The sequence below is a fragment of the Dreissena polymorpha genome, chromosome 10 (assembly GCF_020536995.1).
Source record: "Dreissena polymorpha isolate Duluth1 chromosome 10, UMN_Dpol_1.0, whole genome shotgun sequence".
Classification (NCBI taxonomy): Eukaryota; Metazoa; Mollusca; class Bivalvia; order Myida; family Dreissenidae; genus Dreissena; species Dreissena polymorpha.
This window is the reverse complement of record NC_068364.1, coordinates 78,307,858-78,321,483: the sequence shown is the minus strand read 5'-3', so window position 1 is coordinate 78,321,483 and position 13,626 is coordinate 78,307,858. Positions and strand designations below refer to the sequence as shown.

The window sequence follows — 13,626 nt, the reverse complement described above, 5'->3', positions numbered from 1 at the left end:
GAGAGTTGAATGTAAGTATCAAAGCTATGTAGTAGTTTAAATTGATATGCCAATATGCAAAGAGTCCATTTGAATTATTATACGCCGCCAAAGGCGGAGGATATAGAATTTGCTTTGTTTGGCCGTCCGTCTGTCCGTCAGTGAGTTAGAGTTCACGTGGAAAGTTTGGGTTTATTTATTTTATTTGATCAAACTTTAAATAGTCACATATGCAAAATTAAATTCATGATACTGAAGAAAAATGTTTGTGTTTATAAATTCTTGAGCTCTTTTATCCTAAATATTTCCCAGAATTTGCTTAAAATGGAATATACAGGATTATCGAGTAATGAATAGCAATGGAAAAAGAAGTACATGTGTAAGTATGCAGTAATTGATAGAATCAGGTTCATAGGGATGTATTGGGGAATTGATCGGGTCGGGATTAAACGTATCTATGTGAGAAAGGGTTAAACAATTTAAAAATGTTGTTATCAATGACTTTATAGCTGTGTTTTTTCTTGAGGAGTCATAATCAAAATAATGTTATACATTAATGTAAACAAAAATAAAGTATGAATGGCGCTGCCCTACCTAACCTACCAATAACGGCCCCCGGGCGTCTGAAAAAATTTCTGTGGAAAGCGCTGTTGTGTTAAGTTTTCAAAGATATTATCAAAGCTTTGTAGGAAGCACTATTGATGTAAGACAAAACATGTCATTTTGGGTTAACTTTGTACAGACAGAAAAAAAAAACAGACAGGCCAATGTCTATATACCACTCACTATCTGTAGATGCTGTGGGCTTAAAAATGTGTTTCACAATCACAATAAGGCCAAATAAAAAAATAGTCTTGGTTCAGGGAACATGGCCAGAAAAATGTAGGAGGGTAGGTAGGTTTTTCTTTTTTTTTTTTTTTTTTTTTTTTTTTTACCAGTCGACTGATTTCAGGGTGAAAAAGGGTCAGTTAATGCACCCATGATTGTTTAAACACTGACCAAATTATTAACATTGCACATGTGGTATTTAGTCGTTGTATATTATTCAATATTCCTAGCTCTTTATGCACTTCTTCAGGGCTAGCGCTGGCCCAAAATTTCTTTGAGCCAACCATTTTTTGTTTGTCTGTCTGTAATAGTGTGACCTTCATATTCAAAAGTGAACAAGCCATCTTTATCAGTCTCTGGTGTTTGGGGTGTGACCTTCAGAATTTTTTTCATCATGAGACCTGAGTCTCCGACAGGTGCTCAAGAGTCTGAATAGTGGCTGTCAAAAGGAGGGTAACCTCAGAATAGCACAAGTCTTTCTTCTGGTACATTTTTTTATAAAATGGCAATGGGTTTGAGCGCATCGCACAGGAAGTGAGCAGTGTACATAAATTTGAATGTTGCTATTGGTTTGTACAGGCTAAGGGCGTCACAGTACATTGATTTTGATTCATTATCAAAGCGAAGCCAATTGTTGTCAAGTTTCCATGACTCTTGGAATGCTCTAGTGTTTTGTGTTTTAATTTATTTTTTTTATGACTCTTTTTCGTCCAACGACGCTTTAAGGTTAAAGACGCCATGTTAGCGACTGTAGAGACAAAGTGGTTAATTCCATTTTTATAGTAGACTAGATGAATGACTCTTCCTATGTGTTAAAAATATGAAACTTTAATAACAATTAAACCGCGCGTGTTTTTCACATTTTCATTTGATTAAAATACGCTGCTGTCAGTTAGCATAGTGTGCGAGTAAAACAAACAAATTAATTAATTATCATCTTTTCATTTGATCGGAAATTGACAGAAAGTTGTAACATCATCGACATAGAACTAATTATTTAATTATCACTTTTAAATTCAGATCAATAGACAGCTTGGAAATAATTAAATTATTGTCAGGCTTCTTTTCATTTTTAATCTTTAATAATACGACATTTGCGACCGGCCGCTATTTTGTTTGCAGACGACAATTTTAACTGTGTATTCAAAGTGCACAGTGTCTGCGCATGAATTACCGAATATTACTCCATAGCTCCACCCATTTTTACATTTCATTCAACAACGTTATTTCATGTGTAAGCGAGCTCAATGTTGATTGGCCAGCTAGCATTCACACTTCAATAACAATAAGGTCAAGCAATGTCTCGTATACAGGTGCAGACCGGTTTTTGTTCACTGTTCAAATTGCGAACACTTTCATTGAAACAAAGAGAAAAATATAGAAAAACCAATCCAGGTTTAAATGGTGGCTGTTTTCAATGAAATTTTACGAGATTTTAGCATTTTCGCCATCAGATTTTTTTCCATGGACCAAAAAATCGTAAGGGTCGGGGGCAAAAAATAGGGTCGGTCGGGTTCCCTGAACCAAGACTATTTTTTTTTTGGCCTAATTACAACTATGGATGCTGGTAATTACCACAGGTGTTAGGCACATTGTAAATTCACTGAAATACTATCAATATGTCATAAAACAACATGTTTCAGTGAATTTTTCACGCACCCAACACCTGTGGTAGTTACATGTACTATAAAATGTAACGTTTTTTTACTTATGAAAAAGACACTTGAGCTGATTATTCTAAAGGCAAGAAGTGACGCAGGCCTTTTACAGCTGTGTCTGTAGGTCAATTTAAACGGACCTTTTTCCCCAAAGCAAAAGTGTAACAAAAATCCAAATTTGAAAAAATAGATATTCCCGATTTTAAAAAACTGAAAAAAAATAGAAGTGTCTTATGATTATTATATCTCACTTTTATTTCAATTACATCTAACAAAGTATATAACTATAATTTACATGATTTTGTTCTTATAATTTAAATTATTATAAAGTTTATACATTATTTTAAAGAGTTATTTTAAATGACATGTACTTCATTCAAATCAGTGGACTTTTTACGCAGAAATTCCAAATGCCTCAATTGCATTTTCCCTTTATGGAAAAATAAAGCCCCAGTTGATACAACCCCATACAATGTACCTTTAGTCGTCCACTGTCATGATTGCTAACAATGCCAATGTTGATGTTCACAATCAGTAGACCCCACAGCACCAGCGCAACGAGCAACAACAAGAGCCACTGTCGGCGCGGTAACTTGAACAATTTACACGCCATCTGTGGTACCTCAATACTGTACAGAAGCTGCGTAGGTATTGCCTTACATATTTATCTGCAATTAACCATTAAAACAAGTAAATATTGTGTAATAAACATCGAATAAACACTCTTGCAAAACAAGCTGACATTTCTGATGAAATCAATAAGCCTCTTTCTTTCATTGTCATGTAACCAACAATTAGTTTAAAGTAATAGTAAATACATCTATTTATTATAGCTCATTTTATAGAAAGCCTTGGGCTTATTTGAAACAATCTCAAGTCTGGTTCCTGGGACTAGAACCAGTAATTTGTTTCAGGGCCCTCGTTTGACCGTATTTGGGGCCGAGGCCGAATTTTTTTTTTTACTTTTATACCTATGTTGCTAGCTGGTATCTTGCTATGAACTTTTGATTAAATGTATATTAATGTACATTACATTAAAATATAGCAATTTTAAGTGTTGAATGGTTGTTGAAGAGATCTTCTAAAATTCCCCTTTTCGCCCAAAACGACGCGAAATTTCCCCCTTTGAGGGACCCGGCCCCAATCCCCCAAAGTGTAGCAAGGGCCCTGCGGTTTCTATGGGGGAAATCTCAAGAGCACTCCCACAGCGGGGAACGAACCCATGGCCACCTGATTGCTAGGCAAACACGATGTCCCACACCACTGTGACTTAGCCTCTGTTAAGTCACTGCATTTTGTTTGTTTAATTGGAAACAAAAAGCTATATAGAACCTACTGCCAAGAAATATTTTCTTAGGGCACAGGAACTGTGCTATGCTGTCTTTAAAGCCACACACCTTATTTGGCATAGTAAATTTAAGTATGATTACAAAACATATTTTATCTATGCCAATTAGAATATATCTGGTGGTTACAAGGTATAAATCTGTCTTTTTTGTGCTTTTAAACTTAAAAATAATCGCGTTTGTCAAAATGGACGTATATACGTCTGGAAATCTGACTTTCGGTTTTAAAAGTGGGACCCTTTGAAAAATAATAAATAACTTCCTAACTAAGCTATAGATTTAATTTTTTCTATGTTAATTAGAATATATCTGGCGGTTACAAGGTATAAATCCTTCTTTTTTGCGCTTTAAAACTTAAAAACTATCGCCATAGTTAAAATGGATGTTTATGTTTAGAAATCCTACTGTCGGCTTTAAAAGCGGTACCGTTTAAAAAGTATTAATTACTTGCTACATGTAACTTGGCTATAGATTTTATTTAATCTATGCCAATTAGAATATATCTGGTGGTTACAAGGTAGAAATCCGTCTTTTTTGCTCTTTAAAACTTGAAAATAATTGCGTTTGTCGAAATGAATGGACGTATACCTCTAGAACCTACTTTCGGTTTTAAAAGCGGTACCGTTTGAAAAACTATAAACTACTTGCTAACTAGGCTATAGATTTCATGACAATTTTGCACAATTTGCATTTATATGTATTGATTAACATGTATTTTATTTCAAAGTCAGAGGCAAGGTGTGTGGCTTTAAAGATGGATATACAAAATGGAATTACAAATATTAATTATATTGTTTATGCAAGGTACCTACACGCCAAATATGTAAGAGATAGGTACAATAGTGAAGGCACTATGAGAAACGGTAGCAAAAGAGTGACGGAAGGAAGTCTATTATTAGCCTCGGTGACCTCGACCTTAACCCCAGTGACCTCAAACGTAGAGGTCCATGCAAGGTACCTACATGCTAAATATGAAAGCGATTGGTAAAGTATAGAAGGCGCTATGAGAAACGGTAGCAAAAGTGTGACGGAAGGAAGTCTATTATTAGCCTCGGTGACCGGGACCTTGACCCCAGTGACCTCAAACCTCATCAAAAGGTAGAGGTACATGCAAGGTACCAACATGCCAAATATGAATGTGATTGGTAAAGTTTTGAAGGCGCTATGAGAAACGGTAGCAAAAGTGTGATGGAAGGAAGTGTACTACTAGAAGGGAGTGTACTACTAGCCTCTGTGACTTCGACCTTGACCCCAGTGACCTCAAACCTCATAAAAAGGTAGAGTTCCATGCAAGGTACCTACATGCCAAATATGAAAGCGATTAGTAAGGTATTGAAGGCGCTATGAGAAACGGTAGCAAAAGTGTGACGGAAGGAAGTGTATAACTAGCCTCGGTGACCTTGACCTTGACCCCAGTGACCTCAAACCTCATCAAAAGGTAGAGGTCCATACAAGGTACCTACATGCCAAATATGAAAGCGATTGGTAAAGTATTGAAGGCGCTATGAGAAACGGAAGCAAAAGTGTGACAGAAGGTAGTGTATTATTAGCCTCAGTGACCTTGACCCCAGTGACCTCAAACCTCATCAAAAGGTAGAGGTCCATGCAAGGTACCTACATGCCAAATATGAAAGCGATTGGTAAAGTATTGAAGGCGCTTTGAGAAACGGTAGCAAAAGTGTGATGGAAGGAAGTGTACTACTAGCCTCGGTGACCTTGACCCCAGTGACCTCAAACCTCATAAAAAGGTAGAGTTCCATGCAAGGTACCTACATGCCAAATATGAAAGCGATTGGTAAAGTATTGAAGGCGCTATGAGAAACGGTAGCAAAAGTGTGACGGAAGGAGGTGTATAACTAGCCTCGGTGACCTTGACCCCAGTGACCTCAAACCTCATGAAAAGGTAGAGGTCCATACAAGGTACCTACATGCCAAATATGAAACCAATTAGTAAAGTATTGAAGGCGCTACGAGAAACGGTAGCAAAAGTGTGACGGAAGGTAGTGTATTATTAGCTTCGGTGACCTTGACCCCAGTGACCTCAAACCTCATCAAAAGGGTCCATGCAAGGTACCTACATGCCAAATATGAAAGCGATTGGTAAAGTATTGAAGGCGCTATGAGAAACGGTAGCAAAAGTGTGACGGAAGGCAGGAAGTAAGGAATAACCGAACTACAAACTGGCAACTATATGCTCCACCGAAAATATTTTCGGGGAGCATAAAAATTACAGAAAGACGTATAAAAATAACAAAAACACATACCTGATGCTTTGTCGAATGCTATTCTTACAACTAAACAATTATTACAGTAAGGTGATAGTGAATAGATACCGTATAATTGTGTCTTCTTTTCTGATAGATAATCCGAAATGTGCACTATTAATAAGGTGATTTTTTAATTTAAAAAAAGATGCACATATTCAAATATTAGTGTTTTTGGCTAGTTTCACTTATTGTGTTTTAAGGGACTCTCACCTATAACTAGATAGTCCTAAATGTAGCTATTCACTTATTCATCATCATGACATCAAAAAACACGAATTCCTTAAATTACATTAATGTTGATATTTTGAGCAATGTATCAAAGGAAACATTTAATGATTTATATAAAAAGGTGATTTTCAATTATTTTCGCTATCAAGTCTTTTCCATGAATGTAGTTTTATTGTACTTTTTTCATATAAAACATGTTGCCTATGTTTCGGATGATTGTTTCGGATGGTTGTGTTCTCAAGTAAATTTTGAATAGGCGTATTCAATCCCACCATTCATATTTTGTGAGAAACATACACTTGATTTGCTCAAACCAGCTCTTCAAATAGTTTCCATAATTCATCTTAAAGCTACAGACTCTCTGGGTTGCTGGGAATTGCAGCTTGTAAATGCTTTTTATGCCCCACTTCGAAGAAGAGGGGAATATTGTTTTGCTGTATGTCGGTCGGTCAGTTAGTCGGTAGACCAGTTCAGTTATGATCAATAACTTGTGAATGAATTGACCAATTGGCTTGATACTTCGCATGTGTATTGTGCCTTTGCCAGTAGACGGCCCCTATTGGGGTCATGAGGTCCAAGGTCATGCATGGTCACTGTCACACTTAGTGTGAGTTTGTTTCCAATCAATAACTTGTCAGCTGACTCACTCCTTGGCTTAAAACTTCCCATGTGCCTTGTCCTTTGACACTACATGACCCCTATTGAAATTGGAATCACTAGGTTAAAGGTCAAGGTCACTGGCGCAATAAGTGTGAAAATCATTTTCTATCAATAACTCGTCAATGAAGTCACGTATTGGCTTGATACTTCACATGTACATTGGCCTTGGACAGTACATGACCCCTTTTGAAATCTGGGTCAGTAGTTCAAAAGTGAAGGTCACTGTGACATTAAGTGTTAAATTTGTTTCCGTTTGATATGTCATCAAAGGATTGAGTGATAATCCTCATACTGTGCAGATGCATTGACCTAAGGTTTTTTTCTGCTATGTAAAAAAGGCTGTTAAACAGACTCAATCCCTAAGCAAACGGACATGATCCCAAATTGAAATTTAAAACAAAATCCCCATTCCTCCCCAAAAAAAAGAGAGTGTTTTGTTATTGTTTTTTTAGAAAGAAGTGTCTTATGACATAGGATTATTAGAATCTTTATCTCATTTTTTTTTTTACAATTTAGAAAAATAAAACCATAATTTTTATGATTGTAATCCTAAATGGCCAGGAAAACACTTGTTGTGTCAATATTTGTTGAGAAAAAAATCAGAATTTGGTCCTTTTTGTCTATAAAAAATTCCCAAATTTGCCACTTTTATTGATTAAAAAAATCCCAATTTGACCAGACTCCTTTTCCCAAAATGGCTGGAAGAACCCCTGGACTTGGACAGTAAACAAGGGCTGTTTGTAAAACATGCATGCCCCCCATATGGGCTGTCAGTTGTAGTGGCAGCCATTGTGTGAATACGTTTTTTGTCACTGTGACCTTGACCTTTGACCTAATGTAAGTTATCATCCGGAAACCATTGTACTATTTCGAGTCACTGTGACCTTGACCTAGTGACCAGAAAATCAATAGGGGTCATCTGCCAGTCATGATCAATGTACCTATGAAGTTTCACGATCCTTGGCGTAAGCATTCTTTAGTTATCATCCGGAAACCATTTTATTATTTCGAGTCACTGAGACCTTGACCTTGTGACCTAACAAGAGCTGTCAGAGGACAGCTCGCTCGACTATTCGAGTGCTTGACAGTATAACGTAAGCCATCATGGGGAAATTGTTCATATTCAATAATTTATTAGAAGATCTTTCAAAAATAAAAAAGGAAAAATATAAAAAAAAATTGTAGGGGGGTATGGGGGGTGAGAGGAGGGTATAATGTGGGGTGGGGTAATTTATTAGATGTTTAAATAAAAAAATTGGGGGGGGGATGGGGCGTTGGGGGGAGTGAGAGAGGGGTATAATGTGGGGTGTAGTAATTTATTTGATGTTTAAAAAAAAAAAATTGGGTGGGGGGGTGCGGGGGTAGGGGGGGGTGGTAGGTGAGAGGGGGGGGTATAATGTGGGGTGTGGTAATTAATTAGATGTTTAAAAAAAAAATTGGGGGGGGTGAGAGGGATTTTTGGGGGGGGTGGGGGTAGGGGGGAGTGAGAGGGGGGTATAATGTGGGGTGTGTTAATTTATTAGATGTTTAAAAAAAAAACTTTTTTGGGGGGGTGGGGGGGAGGCAAATATAAAAGCAATATGTCAAGGGACAATGAAAAAAATAAATGATCTCACACTGACATGAACAAATATCCTCTATTTATTAAACATGAAATTTAAACTTATTGCATTTGTTTCCCCTGTATATAAGAAAGATATAATAGTGTATTACCTCCTCTGTCCTGCTTATATTTATATTAATCAACAAAATTAAACATTAACACAATATTTAATATACAAAATATACAAAAAAATCTCATATTCTGATAATATTTTTACTGATCCACTTTATTTTACTCAAATGATGATGTTTCATTGGACTGATAATTATAGATTTAGGATTACAGACCAGTTGCTTCAGTTATATTGTTCAGAGTTCGCCCTGTTGGCCGCATATGCGTTATTGAGTTATCCAAAAACCATTTTACCATTTCGAGTCACCATGACCTTGACCTTTGACCTAGTGACCTCAAAATTAATAGGGGTCATCTGCGAATCATGATCAATGTTCCTATCAAGTTTCATGATCCTAGGCCCAAGTGTTCTTGAGTTATCATCCGGAAACCACCTGGTGGATCGACAGACCCACCGACCGACATGTGCAAAGCAATATACCCCCTCTTCTTCGAAGGGGGGCATAAAAATCAAGTGTCAAGGCCCTGTTTAGGGGGGCATCTGTCACCGACCGTAGAGCTCTTGTTTTATTATGCCCCCCTTTGAAAAAGAGGGGGTATATTGCTTTGCACATGTCTGTCGGTCTGTCGGTCGGTCCGACCCTCCACCAGGTGGTTTCCGGATGATAACTCAAGAACGCTTGTGGCTAGGATCATGAAACTTCATAGGTACATTGATCATGACTTGCAGATGACCCCTATTGATTTTGAGGTCACTAGGTCAAAGGTCAAGGTCACGGTGATCCGAAATAGTAAAATGGTTTCCGGATGATAACTCAAGAACGCATATGCCTAGGATCATGAAACTTCATGGGTAGATTGGTCATGACTCGCAAATGACCCCTATTGATTTTGAGGTCACTAGGTCAAAGGTCAAGGTCACGGTGACCAGAAATAGTAAAATGGTTTCCGGATGATAACTCAAGAACGCTTTTGCCTAGGATCATGGACTTCATGGGTAGATTGATCATGCCATGCAGATTATCCCTATTGATTTTGAGGTCACTAGGTCAAAGGTCAAGGTCACGGTGACCTGAAATAGTAAAATGGCCTTCGGATGATAACGCAAGAGCACATATGCCTAGAATCATGAAACTTCATAGGTAGATTGATCATGACTCGCAGATGACCCCTATTGATTTTGAGGTCACAAGGTCAAAGGTCAAGGTCACGGTGACCCAAAATAGTAAAATGATTTTCGGATGATAACTCAAGAACGCTTTTGCCTAGGATCATGACACTTCATAGGTACATTGATCGTGACTCGCAAATGACCCCTATTAATTTTCAGGTCACTAGGTCAAAGGTCAAGGTCACAGTGACAAAAAACATATTCACACAATGGCTGCCACTACAACGGACAGCCCATATGGAGGGCATGCATGTTTTACAGACAGCCCTTGTATAAACTTGCTGCCTGGAATCCAGAAAGCACTTTCAACAGTAAAATGAGCCACAAAAATATCATAATTTGTACAAAAATTTAATTAATAGGCTCCTTTTGTACAAATTAAAACAACATTTAGGTAACCAGACCTAATTTAATTACATGTATTAAACATTTATTAATCCAAGTTTCAAACACATCAGCTGTTCCAGAAAATGTTTACATTTATGGAATGGAAAACACTGAGATATTCTGAATTCAAAATTTATAAAAAGTTTATTTCTCCCAAATATTTATGTAAAGTAAAGACTGCAACAATTTATTGTGTATACATGTATACAAATCAACCTCAAGCAGGGAAATAACTGTCAAATAACACTTTTATGCACTATAACTTTCAGTTGCCAGACTGTGAACTTGCCAGTATGCGACCAGACAATCGGCTTAAAAAAAAGTGCATTGTTAACTTTTCTCTTTAACTCTTTCCTTTGCTAAAATCGTTTATTCAAAACTTCCTTCTTTCAGTTTGAAAACTGTTCTTGTTTTGAGTACATTTTCTATGCAAAAGACTATAAATTTGATATTTATGCTAAGAGGTATTATGTTCGTTGTAATGTAATCAGTTTATTTTTTAAGATGTACTCAGGAGAAATTATTTTTACCGTACATGGTTTTTGCCTTTACCAGGAAGAATTTTGAGCTGTATGTATGCACTTAGACTTAAAAGTTCAAAGCATATCAGAAGAACTAGGCTTCCACTAGCTTTTAAAAGTTGGAAGCCCTAACTTTCATGGCTTAAATTTTAAAAGTCACAGTCATAAAATCTGGAAATTTTACTTTAATTTTAGTTTTTTACTAAGGATGGAAAGAAATGTTTTGTCTTGTTTTGTTTTTGATTCATTGTTAAAATACATCGAAATGAATGCAATTCTTGAATAGTGTGTTCCTACAACATTAAATCTGGAGTCAACTGACACACTATTTCATGTTTCCAATAAAACCAATTTTGACTTCATGCGTGCCCTTTACCAGATCACATGTGTTGTCTTTTGGAATAGATGGGAGAATATTGAAAATGACAGGTTACCAAGCATAACAGAGATTCTCAGCGATTAATGTCAATTTTTTACCTGCAGTTTTGTGTGAGCAGCAATATACAGTACTCACAAAACTGATTGTGAAACTCACAGTTTGCGAGTGAGTGCGTGATTATTTTCTAGCCCTTGTAAGCAGGCAACAAACAGCAAGCAAAATTTATATGAGAATATTTGGTTAGTTAATTATTCAAATATTTGGGATCTGTAGTATATCGAGGTACGTGAACATGATCTTAAAATTTACCAAACTTTTATTTTATGCTTTCCGGTGTTTTATAGAAAAATATCAGTGAAATAAAAGTGGTATGTCATTATTTCAAACAGTGAAAAATATCGATATTTTTCACTGTTTTACTGTGAAATGACGTCATTTTTTCAACGAAATGACATAATAAATCCAGCGAAATCATCCAGTTAAACACTATTACAATGAAAATTAATAGTGAAAAAGAGCATAAAATAAAAAGAAAATTTGTTGGATTCGATGGAATATCGATTTTAATTCACTTGTGATCATAAGAAATACATTTTATATTATATGATCACTCGCAAAATAAAATCGATATTCCATCGAATCCAACAAATATCCTCTATTTATCTTGAACAAAGCTGCTAAAACATGTTATGAAAACATGCAAAAGTATACATGAACATACAGCACTGTAATAATAAAATTCCTTAAAGGTATGCATGCAAATACAGGCCTTTTCCTTTCATTTTTGGGAAAAACGCAATTTTGGGTGTCCCACTTATTTCGGAAATACTTAGTTAGTTAATATGACTCATTTCAATAATTCAAATTTTAAGAAGAAAATCATATTAATTTAAGTAATATACCCAGTACTTTTTTAGATGTGATTGTATTAAAGTGCAGGTCACAGAACTCTGCTATTTCTGTCTTCTTAATCTTTCACTAACAAAGTAGACCTGATACATGTTTTCTGGTCCTCGATGTTTAGAGACGGCCCATTGTGTTGCGAGGGGTGGACATAGGCCCATGTGTAGAAAGATGGACAGTGGACTACCTTGCAAGCAAGGGTGGGGATAGGGAGGTGAAGATTCATGTCTCCAAGACATCTCAGATGGACTTCATTAACAAGAACTTCATGTACAGGTACAACATCTTTTTGTGGGCAGTAATTTTTGTACTGCATTAGAAATGAGTTTAAGTAAGCGATCACATTGGGAGTTTGCAACATGAAAACTTGTAACCATTGGGAGTTTGCAACATGAAAACTTGTAACCATTGGGAGTTTGCAACATGAAAACTTGTAACCGGTATTGGGAAAAAGTTAGAAATATACTTTAGTTAACAAACCATGTTAACTTAATTTGCCTGTTCAACCTTTACTTTGTTTCTACCTTTTTCACAAAGTGCAATTTTGATACATTGCTGCTTAAAGATACATATTTATCCTTTTATAGGCATTAATACACTTCGCGACCCTTGATTTTTGCCAAGATCGATGCAATGTGACAAATCGCAGTGATTCCGAGCAACAAGAATATTTGGGTGATGTCCCGGCGATTCCATGGTGACCGTCGTGTGATGAATCTCGCTGTAAGGCAATCAGCGCGAATCACCATGAACTGCCGTGATTAACCTTTTTTTGCGATAAAAAGAAGTCTGCAACATGGGAATTGGAAATATGCATTCAGCAAACTAACATGGGAATTGGAAATATGCATTCAGCAAACTAACATGGGAATTGGAAATATGCATTCAGCAAACTAACATGGGAATCGGAAATATGCATTCAGCAAACTAACATGGGAATTGGAAATATGCATTCAGCAAACTTACATGGGAATTGGAAATATGCATTCAGCAAACTAACATGGGAATCGGAAATATGCATTCAGCAAACTAGGAAACTACTAAGATACCCAACTATTAGAACTACCCAATAAAACATTTTTTTAGCTAATCTATTTTTTGAAAAAAAATTATGAGCTATTGTCATCACCTTGGCGTCGGCGTCTGCGTCGGCGTCGGCGTCCGGTTAAGTTTTGTGTTTAGGTCCACTTTTCTCAGAAAGTATCAATGCTATTGCATTCAAACTTGGTACACTTACTTACTATCATGAGGGGACTGGGCAGGCAAAGTTAGATAACTCTGGCGTGCATTTTGACTGAATTATGTGCCCTTTTTATACTTAGAAAATTGAAAATTTTGGTTAAGTTTTGCGTTTAGGTCCACTTTTTTCAGAAAGTATCAATGCTATTGCATTCAAACTTGGTACACTTACTTACTATCATGAGGGGACTGGGCAGGCAAAGTTAGATAACTCTGGCGTGCATTTTGACAGAATTATGTGCCCTTTTTATACTTAGAAAATTGAAAATTTTGGTTAAGTTTTGTGTTAAGGTCCATTTTATTCCTTAAGTATCAAAGCTATTGCTTTCATACTTGCAACACTTACTAACTACCGTAAGGGGACTGTGCAGGCAAAGTTATGTAA

General features: G+C 36.5%; 2 protein-coding genes across 5 annotated transcripts in view; one reads left to right on the top strand and one right to left on the bottom strand.

The window, feature by feature from the left end:
* The window catches only part of LOC127846997 (alpha-1,6-mannosylglycoprotein 6-beta-N-acetylglucosaminyltransferase A-like), a 72,305-nt gene extending 66,189 nt beyond the window's left edge, over positions 1 to 6,116 (bottom strand). Inside the window, exons 1-2 of the mRNA XM_052378472.1 lie at positions 6,076 to 6,116; positions 2,944 to 3,133 (exon numbers count right to left, since the gene is read on the bottom strand). Of these exons, the coding sequence (XP_052234432.1) occupies positions 2,944 to 3,078 (135 nt within the window). The 5' untranslated portion in view covers positions 3,079 to 3,133; positions 6,076 to 6,116. The remainder of the gene's footprint in view (positions 1 to 2,943; positions 3,134 to 6,075) is intronic.
* Positions 6,117 to 6,130: 14 nt separating this feature from the next.
* LOC127846998 (tRNA wybutosine-synthesizing protein 5-like) overlaps positions 6,131 to 13,626 on the top strand; it is a 34,531-nt gene continuing 27,035 nt past the window's right edge. For 3 of the 4 annotated variants that reach the window (XR_008033777.1, XR_008033776.1, XM_052378473.1), the window contains exons 1-2: positions 6,321 to 6,427; positions 12,124 to 12,278. Coding sequence is in view for 2 of the 4 variants with exons in the window: in XM_052378473.1 (XP_052234433.1) it covers positions 6,335 to 6,427; positions 12,124 to 12,278 (248 nt within the window). In the remaining 2 variants the exon portion in view is untranslated. Of the gene's footprint in view, positions 6,201 to 6,320; positions 6,428 to 12,123; positions 12,279 to 13,626 lie in introns of those variants that run through there. The other variant, XM_052378474.1, reaches the window with a different exon arrangement.